The sequence below is a fragment of the Leopardus geoffroyi genome, chromosome D3 (assembly GCF_018350155.1).
Source record: "Leopardus geoffroyi isolate Oge1 chromosome D3, O.geoffroyi_Oge1_pat1.0, whole genome shotgun sequence".
Lineage (NCBI taxonomy): Eukaryota > Metazoa > Chordata > Mammalia > Carnivora > Felidae > Leopardus > Leopardus geoffroyi.
The window spans coordinates 29,466,239-29,484,286 of record NC_059339.1 but is presented as its reverse complement, the minus strand read 5'-3'; the positions used below and the strand labels follow the sequence as shown (position 1 = coordinate 29,484,286).

Sequence of the window (18,048 nt, the reverse complement as noted above, 5' to 3'; positions counted from 1 at the left end):
CACCTCAGCCCCCTCGTGTGTCCTGGTCCACACAGGACTGAAACCAGTCCTCTTCCTGGTGGAGTCCTCTCCCGCCAGCAGCTCACCTGTTCAAGGAACAGGACTGGTAAGTGGCAGGGAAATGACAGAGGCAAGTGAAGAGGCCAGCGGCAGCTGCGGCTCTGGGGACAGTCCCACAATAGCTTCTGGGAGTCCAGGTCTCCAGAAGAGGGTGCCTGTTGACTGTTGCCTTGGGCCCTGCCTCTAACGGACCCTCCTGGCTGTCCACCCAAAGGGGAGGAGGGCTTGATCATCGGTGCCGAGAGGGTGAGACATGACCAAAAACACCAAGGACTACAAGGGCCCGCTATAGAAGCCTCCATGGGGCGCTGGGGAAAATGAGGCCCACTGCCCCTCACTGCCCAGCAGAGCTGCCCAGTCCTTCTCAGTGGAGATGACAGCAGGCACGCTTGGGGTCCAGTGGCCTCTCTTCAGCTCCGCCTATGGGGATGGTGACTTTGCCTCAAAAGCCCAGAGTGCCTGCTCCCTCACAGAGCCAGGCTGCTGGGTGACAGGTGTGTGGGGAATGTGTGTATATGAGTGTCCACCTCCGCGATCAGCTGGCAGCTGGCAGCTCCCTGCAGCCCACTCCCCACCTTAGCCAAGATGCCCTCGGGCCAGGTGTATAGCCTGACAGCTCCTGGTCTCTGCAGTTCTGTGCCCTGTAGTTTCTTCCAGGAGAAGGGCCAAGCTGGCCAGCGGCATCTTAATTAAACTGCTTGTTTTTCTCAGTCCTTTTAAGACTTTACTTACCGTTATCAAAAGACGGATTCTTTGCATGGAAGTTGCTGCTTCCTTATTTTGTTGCTGCCTGTCACCACACACACGCGCTCCTGGTCCCCACTGCCACGTTGGAAGAGCTGACCTACTAGTGCCCTTTGTAGATGAATGGCAGAGGACACACTGCAGCCAGCCTTTCTGCAGCTCTGAGCCCCACCTGCAGACCATGCAGGAGCCGGCCAGGCCGGGCAGCCTTAGCAGACACAGGGAAGGGCCTGTGTCCCAGCCAGTGACTCAAGCCTACCTTACCATGAGGGAGGACTCGGAGAGGGCAGCCCTGCAGTGAAGAGCCTACCGTGTCCTCCAGCGCATGTACTGCCCGACGGGAAAAGATCCAAGCTGCAGCCACATGCAGCCAAACAGCCGTGGGGAGCCCACGAGCTATGGCCTCTTCCTTAACTTGGCCTCCATCAGCCCTGGCTGCCATTACCACCTTCACTGTGTGATGAGGTCACAAAAGAAGCCATCCTGTGGAAGAATCTAGAAAACATGTTCTGAGATGAAAGGTAGATTCAGAGATGGGGACACAGATGGAGTGAGGAGGAAGTTAAGAAGACAGGTGTGTGCAGGGGTGGGCGCGGGGGCATCCATCCTGGAAGGCCAGGGCCACTGTGGGAAGGGCTCGGAGACTGGAGCCCCAGGAGCCCAGTCTCCCAGGGTGGGGCTTTGCTGTCTTCCCAGTGACCTGAGATGCAGTACCCAGAGCTGCTCCAGGCCCTGGCCCCGAAAGTCACAAGTATGTGGCTGAAAGAATGTCCCTCAAGTCCAGGCCCCCAGCAACTGTAAGGCCCACCAGAAGTTCTTCTGATCAGACTGTGACCCCCTTAGACTGAAAACTTCAGCATCTCTGAAGTCAGGACGTGTTTCAGTCTAAGGCGGTCACGGTGTGATCGGAAGGCCTTCTCCTTGGCGGTGTGAGCAAGAGTGGTGGGCCTAGACCCTCACGTGTCCCCAGCACAGGTCTCTGCAGCAAGAGCTGGGCCGGCCTTCTCTGTGAGCGGAGGGGGAGGACACGGGTGGCAGCCGCTGGAAGCGGAGGATTAAGTACTTACTTTATGCAATTGAAAGCTGATAGATAAAGGATGTCAGCAATGCCATTCCTCTTTATAATTAAGAAGATAACTTAATTACTGCTATTAAAACCTAAGCTTCTCCCCCATGTGGGCTGCTTTTCATAAAATACCTTTGGTTCTGCTCTTCCCCACACACAGACCTGGCAGCAGTTAAACAGCGGCGCCGAGACTCCAAAGGTTCATCTTGTGAACCCATCTGGTTTGAAGTAGTACGACAAGCAGGGAAGGGAATTGAATCAAAGGCAAGATTTGTGTGTTTTTTTCAATACAGAAAATGTGTGGGGTAGACCAGGAAACAGTCCCATCCTCCGCTCCCAGGGCCGGGTGCCACCACCGGCTGTGGGGCCATGTCCCCTGGCCTGCTCCCCGGCTGTGCCCATGTCACAATACAGAGGTGGCCTTGGGGGTGAGGGAGGTTGATAGGGAGGCATATGGGAATCGGGTTTGTGCAGAGGCATCAGATGTGCCCAAATAGATGCCCGGTCCTGCCCCCCAGCACCTGTGAAACTGCACAGCCTCACTGGAACCCACAGGGAGGAGGAGAGGACGGTCCCCACTGCTCACATGGACCTCCACCATTCATACCACTCCCACAGGGCAAGGGTCAGCACCCCAGCAGTAAGGGGAAACTGAGGCACAGAGGCTGCAGAACCTGGGAGGTGTGCTCTCCCTTACACCCAGCTCCAGGTTGGGCCACTGGAATCATTCCTTTGGCCCAGGAAGAAGCTCCTTGGGCCCCTGCCCTCCCTCTGTCTGCCTGCACATGGCTCCCCTGGCTCTGCCGGCGCTGCCCCTGGCAGCTGTGGCCCCGTAGAATTCTCTAGTGCTCAGGCGCTTTGATCTGCAGCACACCTGGAGATCAGTGCCTCACATTCACCCAACTGTCACCACACAGGTCCCACACACTCTTCGGACGTCCCCCAGCCAGAGGGAAGGGGTGGCTGAAGCCCCACAACCAGGCTTCCTCTGCCTCTGCAACTCCAGGCTTGAAGTGCCGCCGAACACACTCCCCTCATCCATGCCACAACCTCAGTGTTCTGCCTCCACACCCCAAATGCTTCCCTGTGTAACCAGCCCCTTCAGGTTATTTGTCATCAGAGACCTGTGTCCACATCTGCCTATGCCCTATGACTCACCCGACACGCTTGTTTGGGCACTTTCTTTTTGTCCCCATAAAGGCATGTGATGTTGGCCAGCTTTACTTAGTGGTAGTACTGGGGGAGGGTCCCATTCCAGAACATCCCTGCACCAGCCATGAGCCTGTGGATAAGACCCCAGGGGCTGTGGGGTTGTTAGAGTGCTTGTGAGGAGGTGGCAACCACAGGGCTTGCCAGGGTGCCTGACACTTGGTAAGTCCTGTAAAAATGCTAGTCGTTTGTATTGGGGTATCCCACACACATTTCCAGCCTTCCTAGGAATCTGGAAGGTTTATGTCAAAGACAGAGGCTCCAGCGCTGGAGGAAAGCAGGACAGCAGGTCCTACCTATGGCTCTGGTCTGGTCTTCCTCCTCTATTTTTTATTTTATTTTATTTTATTTTATTTTATTTTATTTTATTTTATTTTATCTTATTTTTATTTTATCTATTTATTATAGGCTGAGAGAGAGAGAAGTGGGGAAAAGAAGGGCAGAGGGAGGGGGAAAGAGAGAGACAGAGAGACAGAGAGAGAGAATCCCAAGCAGGCTCTACATTCAGAGCAGAGCCCAATGCAGACCATGACCTGAGCTGAAATCAAGAGTCGGACGTCCAACCAACTGAGCCACCCAGCGCCCCTGGTCTTTCTCCTCTAAAAACAGTGAGCTGGGCTGCTGGGGGTGTCATCCCACCACACCCCAGGGTCTTTGGGTCCCCTAGACCCCTTATGTGGGACCCAAAGGAGTGCAGAAGCCAGTGGACAGGCCCCACCCCTCCTCTACTTAGTCAAGAGTTCACCTGTTTCATCCATTGCACATCCATTGTTTTTTGAGGGTTGAGGAGTCTGGGGTCCCTGGACCAGATTTCTGAGGTCCCTTCTAATCCAAGTTCTTCTCATCCTGAGTTGGCAGCTGGATACCTGGAGACAAGTGAAGGGAGCAGAACGGAACCTCTGGGCCAATTGGTGAACCTAGAGGAAGACACTGAGGCACGAGCCCATGAGGAAGCAGATCAGATGGGACCCGAGACCCACACAGTGCAGCACAGCAGCTCATGGAAGGGGCAGGCCAGGTGTGCTCACAGAGGAGCCCAAAGCGAGGGACACAGAAGCTGCCAGGACAGTAGCTTCACAGGGAAGTCAGGGACTGTCTGGGGTAGCTGCCCATGGGAGTGTCAGCCCCACACGGCAGTCAGAGGTGACAACATTGGCAGCGCTCACCAGGCACTTGTTCCAGGAATGAGTGACCAAGAGGGGCTCTGAAATGCGCAGCCCCCAGCAGAAGCTGGGTGACCCGAGCCACCCTTCCCTCACCCTCTCCCCAGGATGGAAGATGGGTGACGGCCACCTACTGAGGTGTTGCATGGCCTACACACTGTAGGACCGCCTGGAGGAACAGCCCTCCCCCCCCCCCACCCCCCGCGCAGTGCTGGACATCACAGCACCCATCATCCTAAAACAACCGAGTGCCCTTCACAGGAGACTGGACACTGGTGAGCAGTAAGAACTGACAGGTGGGCAGCAGTGTGGGCCAGCCCTGCCACACCAGGGAGCACCCGGCACCCTGCTGCATGATCCCATTTATGAGAAGTTCTTAAGGCAGGCAAACTCATCTATGGGGGCAGAGGGCAGAAAACCTTGCCTGTGGGGGGCTATTCCCCAGCGCAGGGCAGCCCTCATCTGCAGCATCCAGCGAGCTGACCTGCAGCACATGTGCTGTCCAGCACTCGGAATGCAGCCAGTGAGGAACCAAATGTTTAATCTTATTCTATTTTTGTTCATTAACATGTAAGTGGCCCACTATGGCTAGCAGCCACCGTGTCGGACAGCAGTGCAGCTTTCCGTCTTGAGTAGGTGATGATCATGGGAGGGGGTCCACATGCAGGAGGCTGGCCGGCTGCACCAGAGGCCCATATGCTCAGCTTCAACCTCTCATCTGCAGGCCGCACCATCATTGGTTCAGAGGGAAGCTTCTTCTCATTTTAGCTTTAAATGAAACCAAAGTGGAGATCTCTCCAACTGTGGTTCTCACCCCCTGCCCCTCACCATGGCCTGAGTGTTTGAAAGTGTGCAGAGAGACCAGCTCTGCCGGGCATAGCCCATCACTCCTGCAGGCCTCCCAGGACAAGAAGGGATGCAGGGCACATTTGTGGCACTAACATGAAACAGGCTACATGAGTGGGGAGCCCAGTGGTGCATGCAGCTCACCCAGAGGGAGGTCCGCAGCAGGTGACAGCAGGGCGTCCATCAGGGATGGGCGTCCAGAGCTGCCCTTAGGAGTCCCTGAAGCTGCATCCACAGAGCCCATTCAATCATATGCTGCGTCTTCACACCCTGGCACTAGATGACCTTTGAAGCTTTGGGGGACCCTGGCTCCAGAGCTCATTCCTCAGCAGCCTTGGTTACCCTTTGTAGACCTGCCTCATGGAAACACTTTCTACCGTCCAATTGCTCAGACTTCAGTCACTTCATATCATCAGATGGGTGAACACATCCTGGAAGAAACCATCCAGTCTAGGACGGACACTGGGAAATGCCTGGCTGTGCTGGGGAGAGGTGGCACCAGGTTGCAGCAATTGCCACAAACATACTGAGACTGACACAGAAGGGGGATAGAACCTCAGCCACTTGCATTTCCCGTCCATCATGTGTCCAAGTTAGCAGCCTTGACGTTGACCGGTTGTCAGCTTTTCCTGCCTGGACTCAGGAAGGGAGGGATCAAAGGGTTCCTCTGGCCCCATCCCTGGTGTTGAGTTAATGGGGAGAGGTCCGTCACCACCTGGCCTGGGGAAAATGCTTCACAGACAGGTTTCAAGATGACTCATGACCACTGTCATTGTACCCCCTGTCCAGGTCACTCCGTGGGGACATTCACAGGGAACAAAGTCAATAAACAGGGGAAAACGCAGGCCTGGGCTAGGTCCAGCCAGGGGAAATGCTAGAACAGCAGAACTGCCTGTTTTTGTCTTTCTGCTATCAGAGTCAGAGCTTCTCCCCTTCCCAGCCCCCAACTGGCAGTGTCCTGTCGTGATGGTTATTTCCAGCTTCCGTGGAAAAGCACCCAGTACAGGCATTGGTCCTGAAAACAGGCGAGGAGTGCCTGCCTAAATCCTAGAGGAGCGACGACTGCATGCCAGAGTTAAGTAAAAAGACCCTATGTACACCTGGGACTGGGGCGGAGCCCCGGTACTTTCAGCCTGGGGGCTGGTGGAATGAAGCTGCGAGGTGGCAGTGGGGGCGGGGAACTGGCTGGCAGAGCCGGGAGGAGACCCTGGGAGCGAACCCGGTTGGGGCCACAGCAGAGGGGGCGGGGAGAGGACGGAGAGGGGCGTGGCCGAGAAGAGGCTCTGGAAACCAGCCGGGAGAAAGCGCTCGAAGGGCACTGTAGGGACACAGTGGGGACTGTGGGGACTGGAACATCGGCCCGTGGGGACTGCAGCTGGGGAGACCCCGAAGTCCCTGTATCGACCGGACTCACTCCCCCCGACATCCCCGTGCGATCTAACTGGACGCAAATAAATGGACACGCAGGCAGCTTCCAAAAGAGGCGAAACCTTTATCAAGTCGGCGCCGGCGCGGTATCTACAGTATCTACAAATATCTACACGTATCTACACCGCCTGCAGACGGGCTCTCGGATCGTCTACACTGCAACTGCCGGCCGGGCCGGGGAGTTGGGGGGGGGGCGACACGGTCTCGCGGAGAACAATAAATATCACTTCCTTCCGCCGCTGACCGGGCGCTTTGGCACTGGCGGGCGCGGACCCCGTGGCCCTCGGGGCTGGGGGGGGACCCGCGGTGGCTCCCGGGACTGGGGAACCATATACTTCGACAGCTGTCAGGGCTGGAAGGTGGAGGACCCCGATGGCTTCGAGGCTGGGGAAGGGGAGACCCGCACTGGCCCCCGGGGCTTGGGGGAACGTGTTCTTGGAAGGCCCTTGGGGCTGGGTGGACTGGAACCCCGACGGCCCTCAGGGCTGTGCGGGGACCCCGGGCGGGGAGCGGCCAGCGGGCGCCCGCATTATCTGGGGCAGTAGTCGTAGGAGCCGGGCGGCGCGGCCCCGGCCGACGAGTACATGTTGGCGGCGGCGGCGGCGGCCGCGGCCGCGGCGGCAGCGGCGGCGGCTGGGCTCACGGCGGGGTGGTGGTGGTGTGGGTGCGCGTGCGTGTGCGGGTGGTAGCCGTGGCCGCGCAGGCCCGGCAGCGGGTAGGGCGCCGGCCGGCTCTTGGGCCCGAGGTAATGGTCGTAGGCGGCGGCCGGGTACTTATACGGGTGGTGGTGCAGCGGCTCCGACGCGCCTGGCGCCTCCAGGCGCAGCTCCGGGTGCGGAGGGCTGGGCCGGCCTCCGGGTGCACCGGGCAGCGGGACGAGACCGCCAGCGCCACCGGCCCCGGGCAGCGCTGGGCTCAGCACCCGTGCCAGCAGCTGAGGCGGGTGCGCCGGGTCCCCGAGCACGGCCGGTCCACCCGCGTCGCGCTCGAATTCTCGCCGAGCCTCGGCCGCCTCTGCGGGGAGGGCCGAGGGGTAAGCGCGGCGGGTCGGGACGGCAGAGGAGACCCGCGAGCGCTCCAACGGTCCTGGCGGGAAGGGGGCACAAGCCCGCGCTCGGACCCTCCCGGCCCCTTCTCGCCGAACCTGCCGGAGACCCGGGGCCTCCCCAGGGGCCCGCGCCCCTCCGCGGGCGGCAGGCGGGGCGGGCGGGGCGCAGCCGTCGGGCCGGGCGGGCGAGTGCGCGCTTGCCCGCCGCCACCGCCGTTGTGCAACCGGCGCGAAGGCCGCGAGCGCCCCTGGGGCGCAGGCGAGGCCAGCCTCGGCCGCCTGCCCGGGGCGGAGCGCGCGCAGGGCTGCGGCCCCAATTCCACGACCCGGGCCCTACCTTTCTCTGACCCGTTGGGCTGTGTGGGGGAGGCCACCGGGTTCCGCGAGCGAGCGAAGGCGCTCATAAGCGGCAGCGCGCCGGGCCGGTGGTTTCGGGGCCTGCGGGAGGGAGAAGGGCAGCGGGTCAGGGGGGCACTCCGCCAGTCTCCTGAACTGTAGCCATCACTTCTACAGGACACTCACCAGTCCTCCGGGTCGCAGTCTCGAAAGCCTTTGGCGAAAGGGTTGCTGGCTATCTTGAGCTGCGTGATCTGAGGAGGGGGGGTTGGGGAGTGGGCATTGAGCAAGTGGCCGGAGCCCCTGCGCTGGGGCCTGGAGCACCAGGGTAGCCTAATGTTAGAAGAGGCTCCCCCAATAAGAGCCCTTTTACTCTTCCGGGACAATAACCCTCCCACATTTACTCTCCCTTGCTGAGAGTTGTGCCTTTCTGCTGCCAAAGGGGGAGCTTCCTTTCTCGCTAAGGATCCCCTTTGCGGCCCCAAGTGATTGGGATGGAGACCCAGGGCCCCTGCCTGGGATGGGAATGTAGTCACCTCCACCGCCCACCCTGCAGTGGGGGGTGGGAGGGGATGCCCTAGGAATTTGGGTAAACCGTGGATCAGGCCCCTGATGGGGAGTTTCCGGAATGGTTTGGAAAACAAACTTTCAGGCCGCACTGACAGTTGCCGCTGGAAAGGTCAACCTGATAGGAGTCTGGGCTGGCCTGCAGCAGAGGGGAGGAGGCTGCTTGAGGCCTTTGAGGGTGGGACTCCATCGGCCGTTGTGTTCCACCAGGACCCGCAATCTTTGAGTCCAAACCTCTTTCCCTCAGGCAGCAATTGCAAATTGCAACCCAGAAGTATTGAATTTGCATCCCCAGGGTCTCACCCGATGGTTCTGGTAAGCAGTGACCGCAGTGAAGCGAGTCTCCTCAAACACAAAGGTCTTAAAGTTCTCCTCAGCATATTTCTCACTATCTTTGCGTGGGTCCACATAGACAACATGGAAGCGGGGCTGGTATCTGTGCATGGAGTTGAGAATAATCTGGAAGACAAGGTGGCAAGTTTGGAACTAGGAAATGGGAGAAGGTCCAGATAAGCAGTGAACTTCCCAGAGAACTTGGACGAAACCCTTAATTCCTGAAATGAGGTTCAGCCATGGGGCTCAAGTGGAGACTGCAGTCAACTGGGGACCACCAGGAAACATACCCCAAATGGCAAAAGATCAGAGTTTGGATTCTCTTCCCATAGGTCCTTCAGAACTACTTCAGGCCTACACCGGGCAGTGGTAGGCGGCTGCAGGCCAGAGCTCAGCCCAGCAGGAAAGCGGCATCAGCCGCCTGGATCCTACAAAGCCTCCTGTGGCTACCCCCACACACCATCCTTTCCAGTTAAAAAAAAAAAAAAAAAGACTCCAGCAAAAGATCAGGAATAGAGCGAGGGAAATAAGGTGACAGCCTCTCCCAGGCCTGAGAGCCACCAGGCCCTGAGCCCCTGACCGGAGGGGCCCCCTCTCCTCAGCCTGGCCCTCATTCACAGCCCAAGCTCGGCCTCTGGCTCTGGTCAACAGGGACTCCAGAGGGCCTGCCCAGGGTAGCCTGGGGAGGTGGGAGGATTGCTCACATGGCCGTTGTCGTCCAGCAGGTTGTTGGTCAGCTTGAGCTTGTCGAAGGACACAATTTGCTTCATCCACTGTGCACCCTTGGCAGGCGAGTCAGGGTGGTAGTGTACACGGCCTGGTGTGGCAGGGTCTGCTTTCCCGGCTACTAGCCAGGAGGAGCTGTGGAAGGCATACCTGGGGCAACACCAGAACAGGGGTCATGCCACATAGGGTGAACAGAGAGGGCCTTGCCCAGTGAACCCCCAAAGTGCCTCTCATGAGTTTTCCTATCATCGGTGAACTCAAGCCTTCGGCTACCACACAGACTGGGAGCTTTTCCAAGGGGAATTGTGAAGAAAACAAAACTCCCCCCCCCCCCCCAGTCCCAATACACAAGACAGCAGGAAGCCGGGCACCAAGGGAGGAGGCTGGGCTCCGGGCGCCACAATTCGCTGCACGCGGGTCTGCCTGCTCCGGGCCTCCCCACCGCCGCCTCCGGTGTCGCCTGCGCGGCGGGAGCCCGGATTTGGCTGCGCCGGCGGCCTCAGGCGCAGGGCGGACCACGCTCTCTTTATTAATTGCTGTTAATTGTCCAGGCAGCTGAGGCCCGCCCAGCATAATCTCTCCCGGCCACCCCACCTTTCCTGCTCGGCTCCGGGGCCCAGCGTTCCTGGGGGATGGGGGAAGGGGACAAGGTGCCCACGCTCACCTCGTGGGAGAAGGAGACATGAAGAAAAGGCAGGGGCTGTGTGCGAGGGGCCTGCCTGCCTCAGGCAAGCTGGCCCAGGGGCGTGGGAGCTGTCTCGGGCCTAGAGCTGGTGGAGGGGCCCAGCCTGTGTGACTCCTGAGGGGAGTACCGCTGGGGGTGGGCTGTGTGGGTCTGGGGTCTGACCGGGTTGGGGAGGGAGCAGGTCATGGGGGACAGTGGGGCTGGCGGCGCAGGTGCCTGGGACTCCCGGGCACTAATGTCCTTGTGGGCTGCCCTCCGAGGCATCACCAAGCAGGGACCAGCCACTTCCCAGGGCACCCTCCCTGATCCTGCTGGGCGCTCACCGGTAGCGCTTGTCGTCCACTGGAACGAAGTCCATGAGGAGCATGTAGTCGGCCATGGGGTCCATGCCGAAGAGCTTCACTTGAAATGTGGGGAACATGCGCCTGGGGGCGGCGAGGCCTCCGGTCACCTCAGGTGGGGGAGGGCAGGGCTGCCCCACCTTGACCAACCCAGGACAGGCGGCTTCCTGCCGGCGGCTGCATTCATCGGCCTGGCCCCTCCAACTCCTCTCCTCTCAGTCAGCTACTCTAACCCAACTAGGCCCCTGCCCAGCCAAGGGCAAGTGGAAGGGCAGAGTAGCCCTCTGCTCCCTTTTTCAAAACCCCAAAATGGCTCACTAAACACTACAGCTAAGCCTCCACCCCCCAACATTGGTCTATGGCGTCTGCCACATTTGCCTGCATAGTACCAGCCTAGGATTTGCTAATTCTCAGCTGTCCAGTCCAAAGCTAGCCTCAGCCAGCAGCACCAGATCAGTAAGACTCCCAAGATGCGGTTCCAGACATTCTCAGCCCTCCACAGAGCTTCCCCCAGCTCCATCTAAGCAACCGATGTAAACTCCCGGCTCGAACAAAATGAAACCGGGGCACTCTTATGTGGTTCCCAAGAGTCCCAGTTGCCCTTTCGGCTGGGTCTATGGGGCTGCTCCCCAATCCTTCCAGTGAGGCTGAGGCCTAAGAGCCCACAGACCCAATTTTTAGGCTCTGTCTCCAGCCCATTGCTGGAGTCCCCCCATCTTCCTCAGGGATACAAGTCCCCTCCACCACCACCACCACTGTTGCCCCCCGGACGGGATGCAGCTACTCTGGGAGAACTTGGCTTATGCTCTCATGTCCCCTAACTCTCCCCTCCCCCAGACTCCGACTCTGTGACCCATCCAGGCTCTTAAAAGGACATTCTGCAGCTCCTGGATGGGCCGCCAGCGTGGGCCGGCCCTGTCCTGAGAGCACAGCAGTGCCAACCACTGAGGCCCTGGAGGACAGCATGAGGCTTAGCTCCCACCTGCCCTTCCTACGGCTTTGCCTCATAGGCAACTCCCTGCAGGCAGTGGGCAAAACACAGATGCCATGGAGCCAGCCCTCCTGGTCAGACCTGCCACCCCCACTTTTGCAGGCTGGTGGGTGCTGCAGAATGCTGACTTCTGGGCTGAAGCCTGGCCACTGCCAACACCCTTGCTGCACTGGACTGGGCCAGAGGCTGGGGCACCGTCCTCAGGGGACAGTAAGGAGAGCCTGGAGAAGACCTACAGAGCTGAAGCTGAGCACAGGCCCCAGGATCCCCAGGGAGGACAGCCGCGGCAGGGAAACAGAAACCGCGAGAAGGCTCTGCAAACAGGCCTTGAGTTCCCCTTGGCTGTGTGGACGCAGAGCTGGTGTCTCCGTGTGTACATTAGACACAGCCCGGCACCCTCCTTTGTCTGCTGGTCAAATCGGTTGCATCGCAAAACTTGTTCCCCTTCTCTCTGGGCCCTTAAAACAAATACAGGCCAATTGGAAGGCAGCAGCCCCAGCAGCAACGCCAGGCCCCACAATCACCCGAAATTTAGGCCGGAGAAAACTGGGTAGCAACCTTCACGGAAGAGAGCAACTGTTTTTAAGGGTCTTAACTTTCTCCAAAAAATTTCCAGACAATTGTCTAGCTACCCCTCTTTACCTAACCCGTATAGAGTGAACTGGGTAACTAAAGACGTGAATTTCCTTTGAGGTGGGATCCACTGGGAGCTGGCTGGCTGGCAAGGCCGCTCAGGGGTGGCTGCCTAACCCCTAGCCCCGTGTGTTCCGAGCCGGCCCAGGCTTCCGGCCGCGGGTGCCTTGGGGCTGCGGAAGGGGCAAGCCGGTCCGCCCGGCTTCTCTCCACCAGACTTCCAAGGCTGCCCGCGCCGTCCCCTCCGGCCCGGCTCGGCGCGCCAGGCGGCTGTCGCCGGAGCCGGGACCGCAGAGAGCGAAGAGCCGGCTCGCGCCTAGAGGGGCCCGCAGGTGGCGGGGCCGCGCCCCCACCCCGCTTCTCGACTCCACTCGTGTGGATCGGACCGAGACGCGCTGCCCGAGACCCGCGCCACGTGGGGAGGGTCGCGGACAGGGAGGGGGGCACCCTGACCTGCCGGCCTTGGTGACGATCATCTCGGTGCCCAGCTGATTGAACTCGTCCCACAGCGCCTTCATCTCCAGCTGCACGCTCACGCTGGCCACCTTCGCGTTCTTCTTCACCGGCGCCTTGGCGGCGGCCGCGCAGCTGGCCCCGGGGCCCTCGGGCTCGGCGGCGGCGCTGGTGGCGGCCCCGGCGGCCGGCGCGAACGGGTAGGCGTGCGGCGGCGGGCCCGGGGCGCCGGGGGCGGCGGCGGCGGCGCAAGGGTCGTAGCGCGGCGGCGGCGGGGGCTCGCGTGGGCCGTACGGGTCGGCGCCCGGCGACGCGGCGCCCGGGAAGCCCCCCGCGGCCCCCAGGCTGCTCAGGCTGCTGGCCGTGAAGGCTGCAACGTCGCAGAAGTGCGAGAGCTGCGTGAGCCACGGGCTGGACACGGCGGAGATCATGACCCGCGGGCCGCTGCCGCCGCCGCCCCCGCCGCCGAGGTGAGCGCTGCCCCGCGCCCCGGGCCGAGTGGCGGGCGCTGCGCTGCGCCCCGGGCCGCGCCGCCCTACACCGCGGGCCGGCCCCGAGGAGGCGCCCCGCCCCGCCCCGCCCCGCGCCCCCCCACCCTCAAGCGCCGAGACAATGGCCTCCCTCCCCTCCCCCGTCCCTCGCCCCTCCCCCGCTCCTTCCCCCCTCCCCGGCCCCCAGCCCGCCCGCCGCGGCTCGCTCGGCCCGGGCCCCCCGACCGCCCGGACCGGCTCCCTAGAGCGCCGGGCCGCCCGCCGCCCCTCGCTCTGCCGCCCTCCCGCGTTGCATTTCTCCTTTCTCTCTCCAGGCTCATTTTCCAATTTGTTATTTCTTTACCTTTGTCTTCCTCCTTGAAATTTTCCCTCCTAATCCTCTTTCCTTCTTCCACTATCTCTTTCGTTTCTCTTTATTTCTGTGTTATTTTCTGCCTTTCTTTTTCCAGTTTTGTCCCTCTCCTTTCTTTCCACTTCATTTTTCATCACTTCGTTTTTCTTCCCAGTCTGCCTTTGCCTCTTCTTTTTCTAGGTCTTTTCCTGTTATTCAGGGTTTTTTCCTCTTTTTTTAAAACAAAATAAAAACTGGAGGTTTTCTATAGCTTTTCCCTTTTTTGATGCCTTTATTTTTCGTCTTAAATTTCCCTTTACTTTATTCTTTTTCGTTCTCGGTCTCTTTATTTCTTTTTCATCTTTCTCACTTTTCCTACCTTCCTTTCGGGTTTTTGTGTTTTCTCTCTTCTCAATTTCTTTTCCTCCCGGCTGCCCTCACCACTTTCTGTCTCTCGTTTTCCTGGGTTCCCAGACTCCATGGCACTCTCCTCTCCTGCCAACTTCCCTCCCACCTCTCCCAGCTTGCCGCCACCTTTGCCCCCTTTCTCTGGTCCTTCTCTCTCCTGTCCTTCCTGGCTTCCACTAGTCCTATTCTGGGCCCGTGTCTAGCTCCTTGTGGGTCTCTGCAGCCGGGTTCCCAGGCTGGAGGTGCACAGGCTTTGGGCAGGATGCCTGCCCTTCCTCTCTGCTCCAGAGTCACTGGAAGCCTGGAGCCCACCCCACCAGAGCTTCCTCTACCCACTCTGTGCCAGGGCCCTGCCAAAACTCTTTGCTAGGGCCCCACAGCAGCTGTGGCAGGGGTCTTGCCGGCAGACACAGCGGGGAAGCTCACCTTCCATATCCCTGGTGACCGTGCTGAAGTGCATCCCGGCCGGGGATCCCAGCAGCCGGCGAAGCTTCGCCTGGTCGGAGGACCGGGGACCCAGGCGAGCTGTGCGCTCTACGGCCTCTGCTGCAACCAGAGAGGCGATGCTGAACGCGCTGGCCCGGGGAGACAGCGGGCTCCGCGCGTCCATAGGCGCCCGGCGGCCTGGCCGGCGCCGCCTCCGACTGCGTGCACCCAGCCGCACCGAGGCCGGCCCAGCCCACGGGACCCGGGGGCGGGGGCCTGCGGTGCCACTCAGCCTCCAGCCCTGGGCCCAAGGGATTATGGCGTCACGGCCCCCCACTCCGGGCCGGTGGCAGCGGAGGGGCCCAGATGGGTGGAGCGCCCTGGGAGTGTGGGGCCCTTCTGCTTTTCAAGCTCCCTGCCCCTGGCCTCTGCTCCCAGGGACCTCTGTGACCAGCGCCCTTCGAACATCCCGCTGTTCCCACCGAGGCGGAGGTTCCCTCTGTTCAGCGAAGCCACTGAAGCCACCGTCGGCTTCTACAGCCCCTGAACGGAGGCAGCTACGCCGGGAGCGCCCAGCCTCAACCTATGTCCCTGAGGCACCGATGGATCACCGTGGGGCCGCCTGGCTTGGCCTTGCCCCTGCCCTCGGCCCCTCCCGCCTCCTCCTCCCTGGCTGCCCCTGCACCTGGGTGAGGAGAGGGCAGTTCGGGCTCCGGCACTGGCCACAGGCGGACAACACCAGAGCTGTGGCGTCGTCTGTTCCTCAGCGCGGCGGAACAGGACCCAGCCCAGCAAATGCCCCCCAACCCCCTTCAGTCGGCTCACTGTCGTGCCTGGGGACCCCAAGCAGAGGCACGCCGCCCAGGCCGCGCAGCCCGGGAGCCCGAGCGTCACGCGCACCCGCGCGCACCGCCCGCCTCTGGCCAGGACGCTTATACATCCGGAGGGTGGGCAGTGCCCGCTCCTCCGACCTCCCCGCGCACCGACCAGGCGCAGGGAGGGCCGGGGGCGGGGCCTGGACTGGCCCAGGGAGCCGAGGACACGTCGGAGGAGTTCAGGCCGCTGGGTCGTATTGTATGCTGCCCCTGCCACCCACCCTGCATTCAGCCTGCCCACCTGGTTAGGCCCTCCTGCCTTGGTGCCCATCCAGGCCGAGCAGAGTGAGGCAAGACCCACCCTGAGGCCTCAAGGTCTCTAGGCTCAGGGATCCGGGACACTAAGGCCTAACTTGGTTTGTACCTCCCCCACCTACTGCCACTGAGGTCTTCTCTGACCAGTTCAGGGCATCCATGCCTTTTCTGCCCAGGGTCTTCCTAGCAGAGCATCATATCTCCCAGCTTCCCAGGAGCCTCTCTGGCCCTTCGCCGAGGCTCTGGCTCTCAGGGCCTCTGTTTCCAAGGCTTCTCCGCCTGCAACCATGTTGTGGGCCTTCGCCTGCGCTTGCCTGGGATAAGGGTAGGAGGCAGGCAGCCTCTCCCAGGGTTTTTACAATCCCAGGGACTCAGACCCCAGGCTGAAGAGGGAGCTGTCTGGAAAGTGGGGAAGGCTCAGGAACTGAGGACCGGGAGTAAGCTCCAGTAGAAAGGGACTGGCTCCTGGGCCTGAGGTCCAGGAAAGATTGGGAGGCAGTGTGTGCAGCAGGTGAGCATGCGGGTATATGACTGGGGTGTGGTATGTGTGATTTCATGTACAGTGAGCCCCCCTACTTGCGCTTCCAGCTGAGGCTGTAGTTGTGGAGTGTGGAGAGAAAGGGAAGTTATTGCTAGAGCATGCCCTCAGCCCTGAATGACCAGCTGTTTGGGGCTGTGACAGTGACACCAACCTGTGGGACCCAGGGGCAGGTTCCAGGGAGGAGTGAAATGTGGAACCAGCTGGGTTTAAGGTCCCTCTCCCTCTCCCCTGAGCAGGGCAGCCCCCTGCCTCCAGGACCTAGGAGAAGCTGCTTCTGATAGGAGAGCCCAGCTAGGAAGGGACATTGGTAAGGGCTGGTCATGGCAGTGTTGCAGGAGGCGTGCCCACTGCTGGCAGTCCATACCCAGAAAGGCATGCAGGACAGTATCACCAGGGGTACCTCATGTTGGCAGTCGGCATCCAGAGAGGCCCTGGGCCCTACAGGCTGCATGTGGGGCCCATGTGGGGAGTCTGGGTGGGGTTCCTGCCTGCTGTTGTGCACTATCTGGGATGCATGCTGCCCCAGCATGTGGTGATGCCGGTGGTTGTGTCCTGTGCACCTGGGGAGGCTTCCGCGCATATCTGGGCACACACCTGAGGGCAGTAGCCAGATGTGGAGTCCGAGGGTGACACCAATATTAAGAAGGGAGAAGTGAAAGCGAAAAAATCTGGGGCTTCCTGGATGGGCCTCCCGGGCACTGTCCCGAGGCCCTTGGCCCTCCGTGTCTGCCAGTTCCTGATCCTCCCAGCCCCTTATTAACCCCTTCCTGCTGGAACTGAGAGCTGCTGGGTCTGGCTGGGTGGGCAAAAGTGCCAGAGTTGGGGACTCTGGGGTGGGCAAACCCTGGTTGGGGAAAAGGGCTCTGGGAAGAGGTGAGGGAGCCTCATTTAGGCCTGCTCTGTCTTCGCGGGGTCGACCCCTCTCCACCCGTTGGCGATACTCACCCGAGAAACTGCAGAGCCGGAGACCCCGCTGTTCAACGCCGGGGCCCTCCTGGAGCCCTCGACTGAAGGGGCCCGAAGCGCTCGAAGCGCGAGGCCGCCGGAGCCTCCAACCCAGGGCAGAGTCTCTGCGTCCACCGCCCACCCGGGCTGCGCTTCTCGGAACCTCCCTCCGTTCTTCCTGGGGCACCGCACCGCCCTCTCGCTCTTCACTCCGCCGCCCCGCAACCCGCCCGCGCCCTCACCCTGGCCGCCGCCGTCGACCCAGCCCCGGACTCGCCCGCAGCCCGGAGGGAGCGCGCCCGTCCGCCGGCCGGCGTCCCGCACAGCCCATCGCGCACGCCGCGCCGCCGCCCGCGGGAAGCCTTCCTCCCTCACCTGGCCCGGCCGCGGCTCCCTTCCGCCTCGCTCCCCCTGCCGGCCGCGCCTCCATTACCGCGAGGTAGGAGTCCTGGCCGGCCAGGAGGGCAGAACGGCTGGGGTCGAGAGCCGCCCGGGTCCGCCTTCTCAGGCCGCAGGCTGCCCCCTCTGCCTGGGACACAGAGAAGACAAGGGCTGCGTTTTGTGGCTGGCTGCGAAGTCAGGGTGACTATGAGACCATCTGACAGGCCCTATAACCGAGGCTGGGTGTTGACAGGCTGCAGTTGGGTATGGGGTGGACACCTGAAGTCCTGCGGAGGGCAGGATGTTGGATGGGCTGGAGGAGAGCGAGACCGAGGCACCCCTCCGCACCAGCACAGCTGTAGACTTTGCTTCCCCCTGGGCCAGACATGGGGTCCCACATGGGTGCTTGGCTGTGCCCCCCAGCACTACCCTAGGATGCTCAGCTACCACCCCCTCCCTACCCAGCATCTTTGGAGTTTTGCCTGAAGCAAGTCCTGTTTTGGAGGTATTCTCCCCAGTGTGCTGGAGGTGGCCCCTGGAGAGTATTGTCTAGCCGGCTGCCTGCCTGGCTCCTCCCGGGAGTGCATGTGGCTCCCCGCGGGGAGCTGTCACCACAGGCACCCTCACCCTCTTTTGGCAGGACCCCACTTCTCATCTTCTGTCCATTGTAAAGGCACATCTATAGCACTGCGACCATGCTACCGCTGCTCATAATTCACTCAGAACTTCTCCACTCACAATCCTGGAAGGACCTGTGCACTCTTGT

At 61.1% G+C, this 18,048-nt stretch overlaps 1 protein-coding gene across 2 annotated transcripts; it reads right to left on the bottom strand.

Annotated features, from left to right (window-relative positions):
• Positions 1 to 6,556: 6,556 nt before the first annotated feature.
• Positions 6,557 to 15,168, bottom strand: TBX1 (T-box transcription factor 1). Of its 2 annotated transcripts, XM_045457687.1 has the most exons (9): positions 14,971 to 15,168; positions 14,286 to 14,405; positions 12,630 to 12,999; positions 10,535 to 10,636; positions 9,505 to 9,676; positions 8,771 to 8,926; positions 8,087 to 8,154; positions 7,902 to 8,002; positions 6,557 to 7,530 (listed from the first exon to the last, which is right to left on the bottom strand). In XM_045457687.1, the coding sequence occupies exons 2-9, from the start codon at positions 14,317 to 14,319 to the stop codon at positions 7,046 to 7,048; spliced, it is 1,488 nt and encodes a 495-aa protein (XP_045313643.1). In that variant the 5' UTR covers positions 14,320 to 14,405; positions 14,971 to 15,168; the 3' UTR covers positions 6,557 to 7,045. The 2 variants fall into 2 exon arrangements, with proteins under 2 accessions (XP_045313643.1, XP_045313642.1); XM_045457686.1 differs by having other exon boundaries at positions 14,286 to 15,168.
• Between the last annotated feature and the right edge of the window lie 2,880 nt (positions 15,169 to 18,048).

Excerpts from the sequence above, each read along its gene's own strand:
- TBX1 (XM_045457686.1), bottom strand. The coding sequence starts at position 14,469 with ATGGACGCGCGGAGCCCGCTGTCTCCCCGGGCCAGCGCGTTCAGCATC. Across the intron at positions 9,677-10,534 it reads GTGGACGACAAGCGCTACCG|GTATGCCTTCCACAGCTCCT; the intron begins GTGAGCGCCCAG and ends GTGTTGCCCCAG. Across the intron at positions 8,003-8,086 it reads GACTGCGACCCGGAGGACTG|GCCCCGAAACCACCGGCCCG; the intron begins GTGAGTGTCCTG and ends TCCCTCCCGCAG.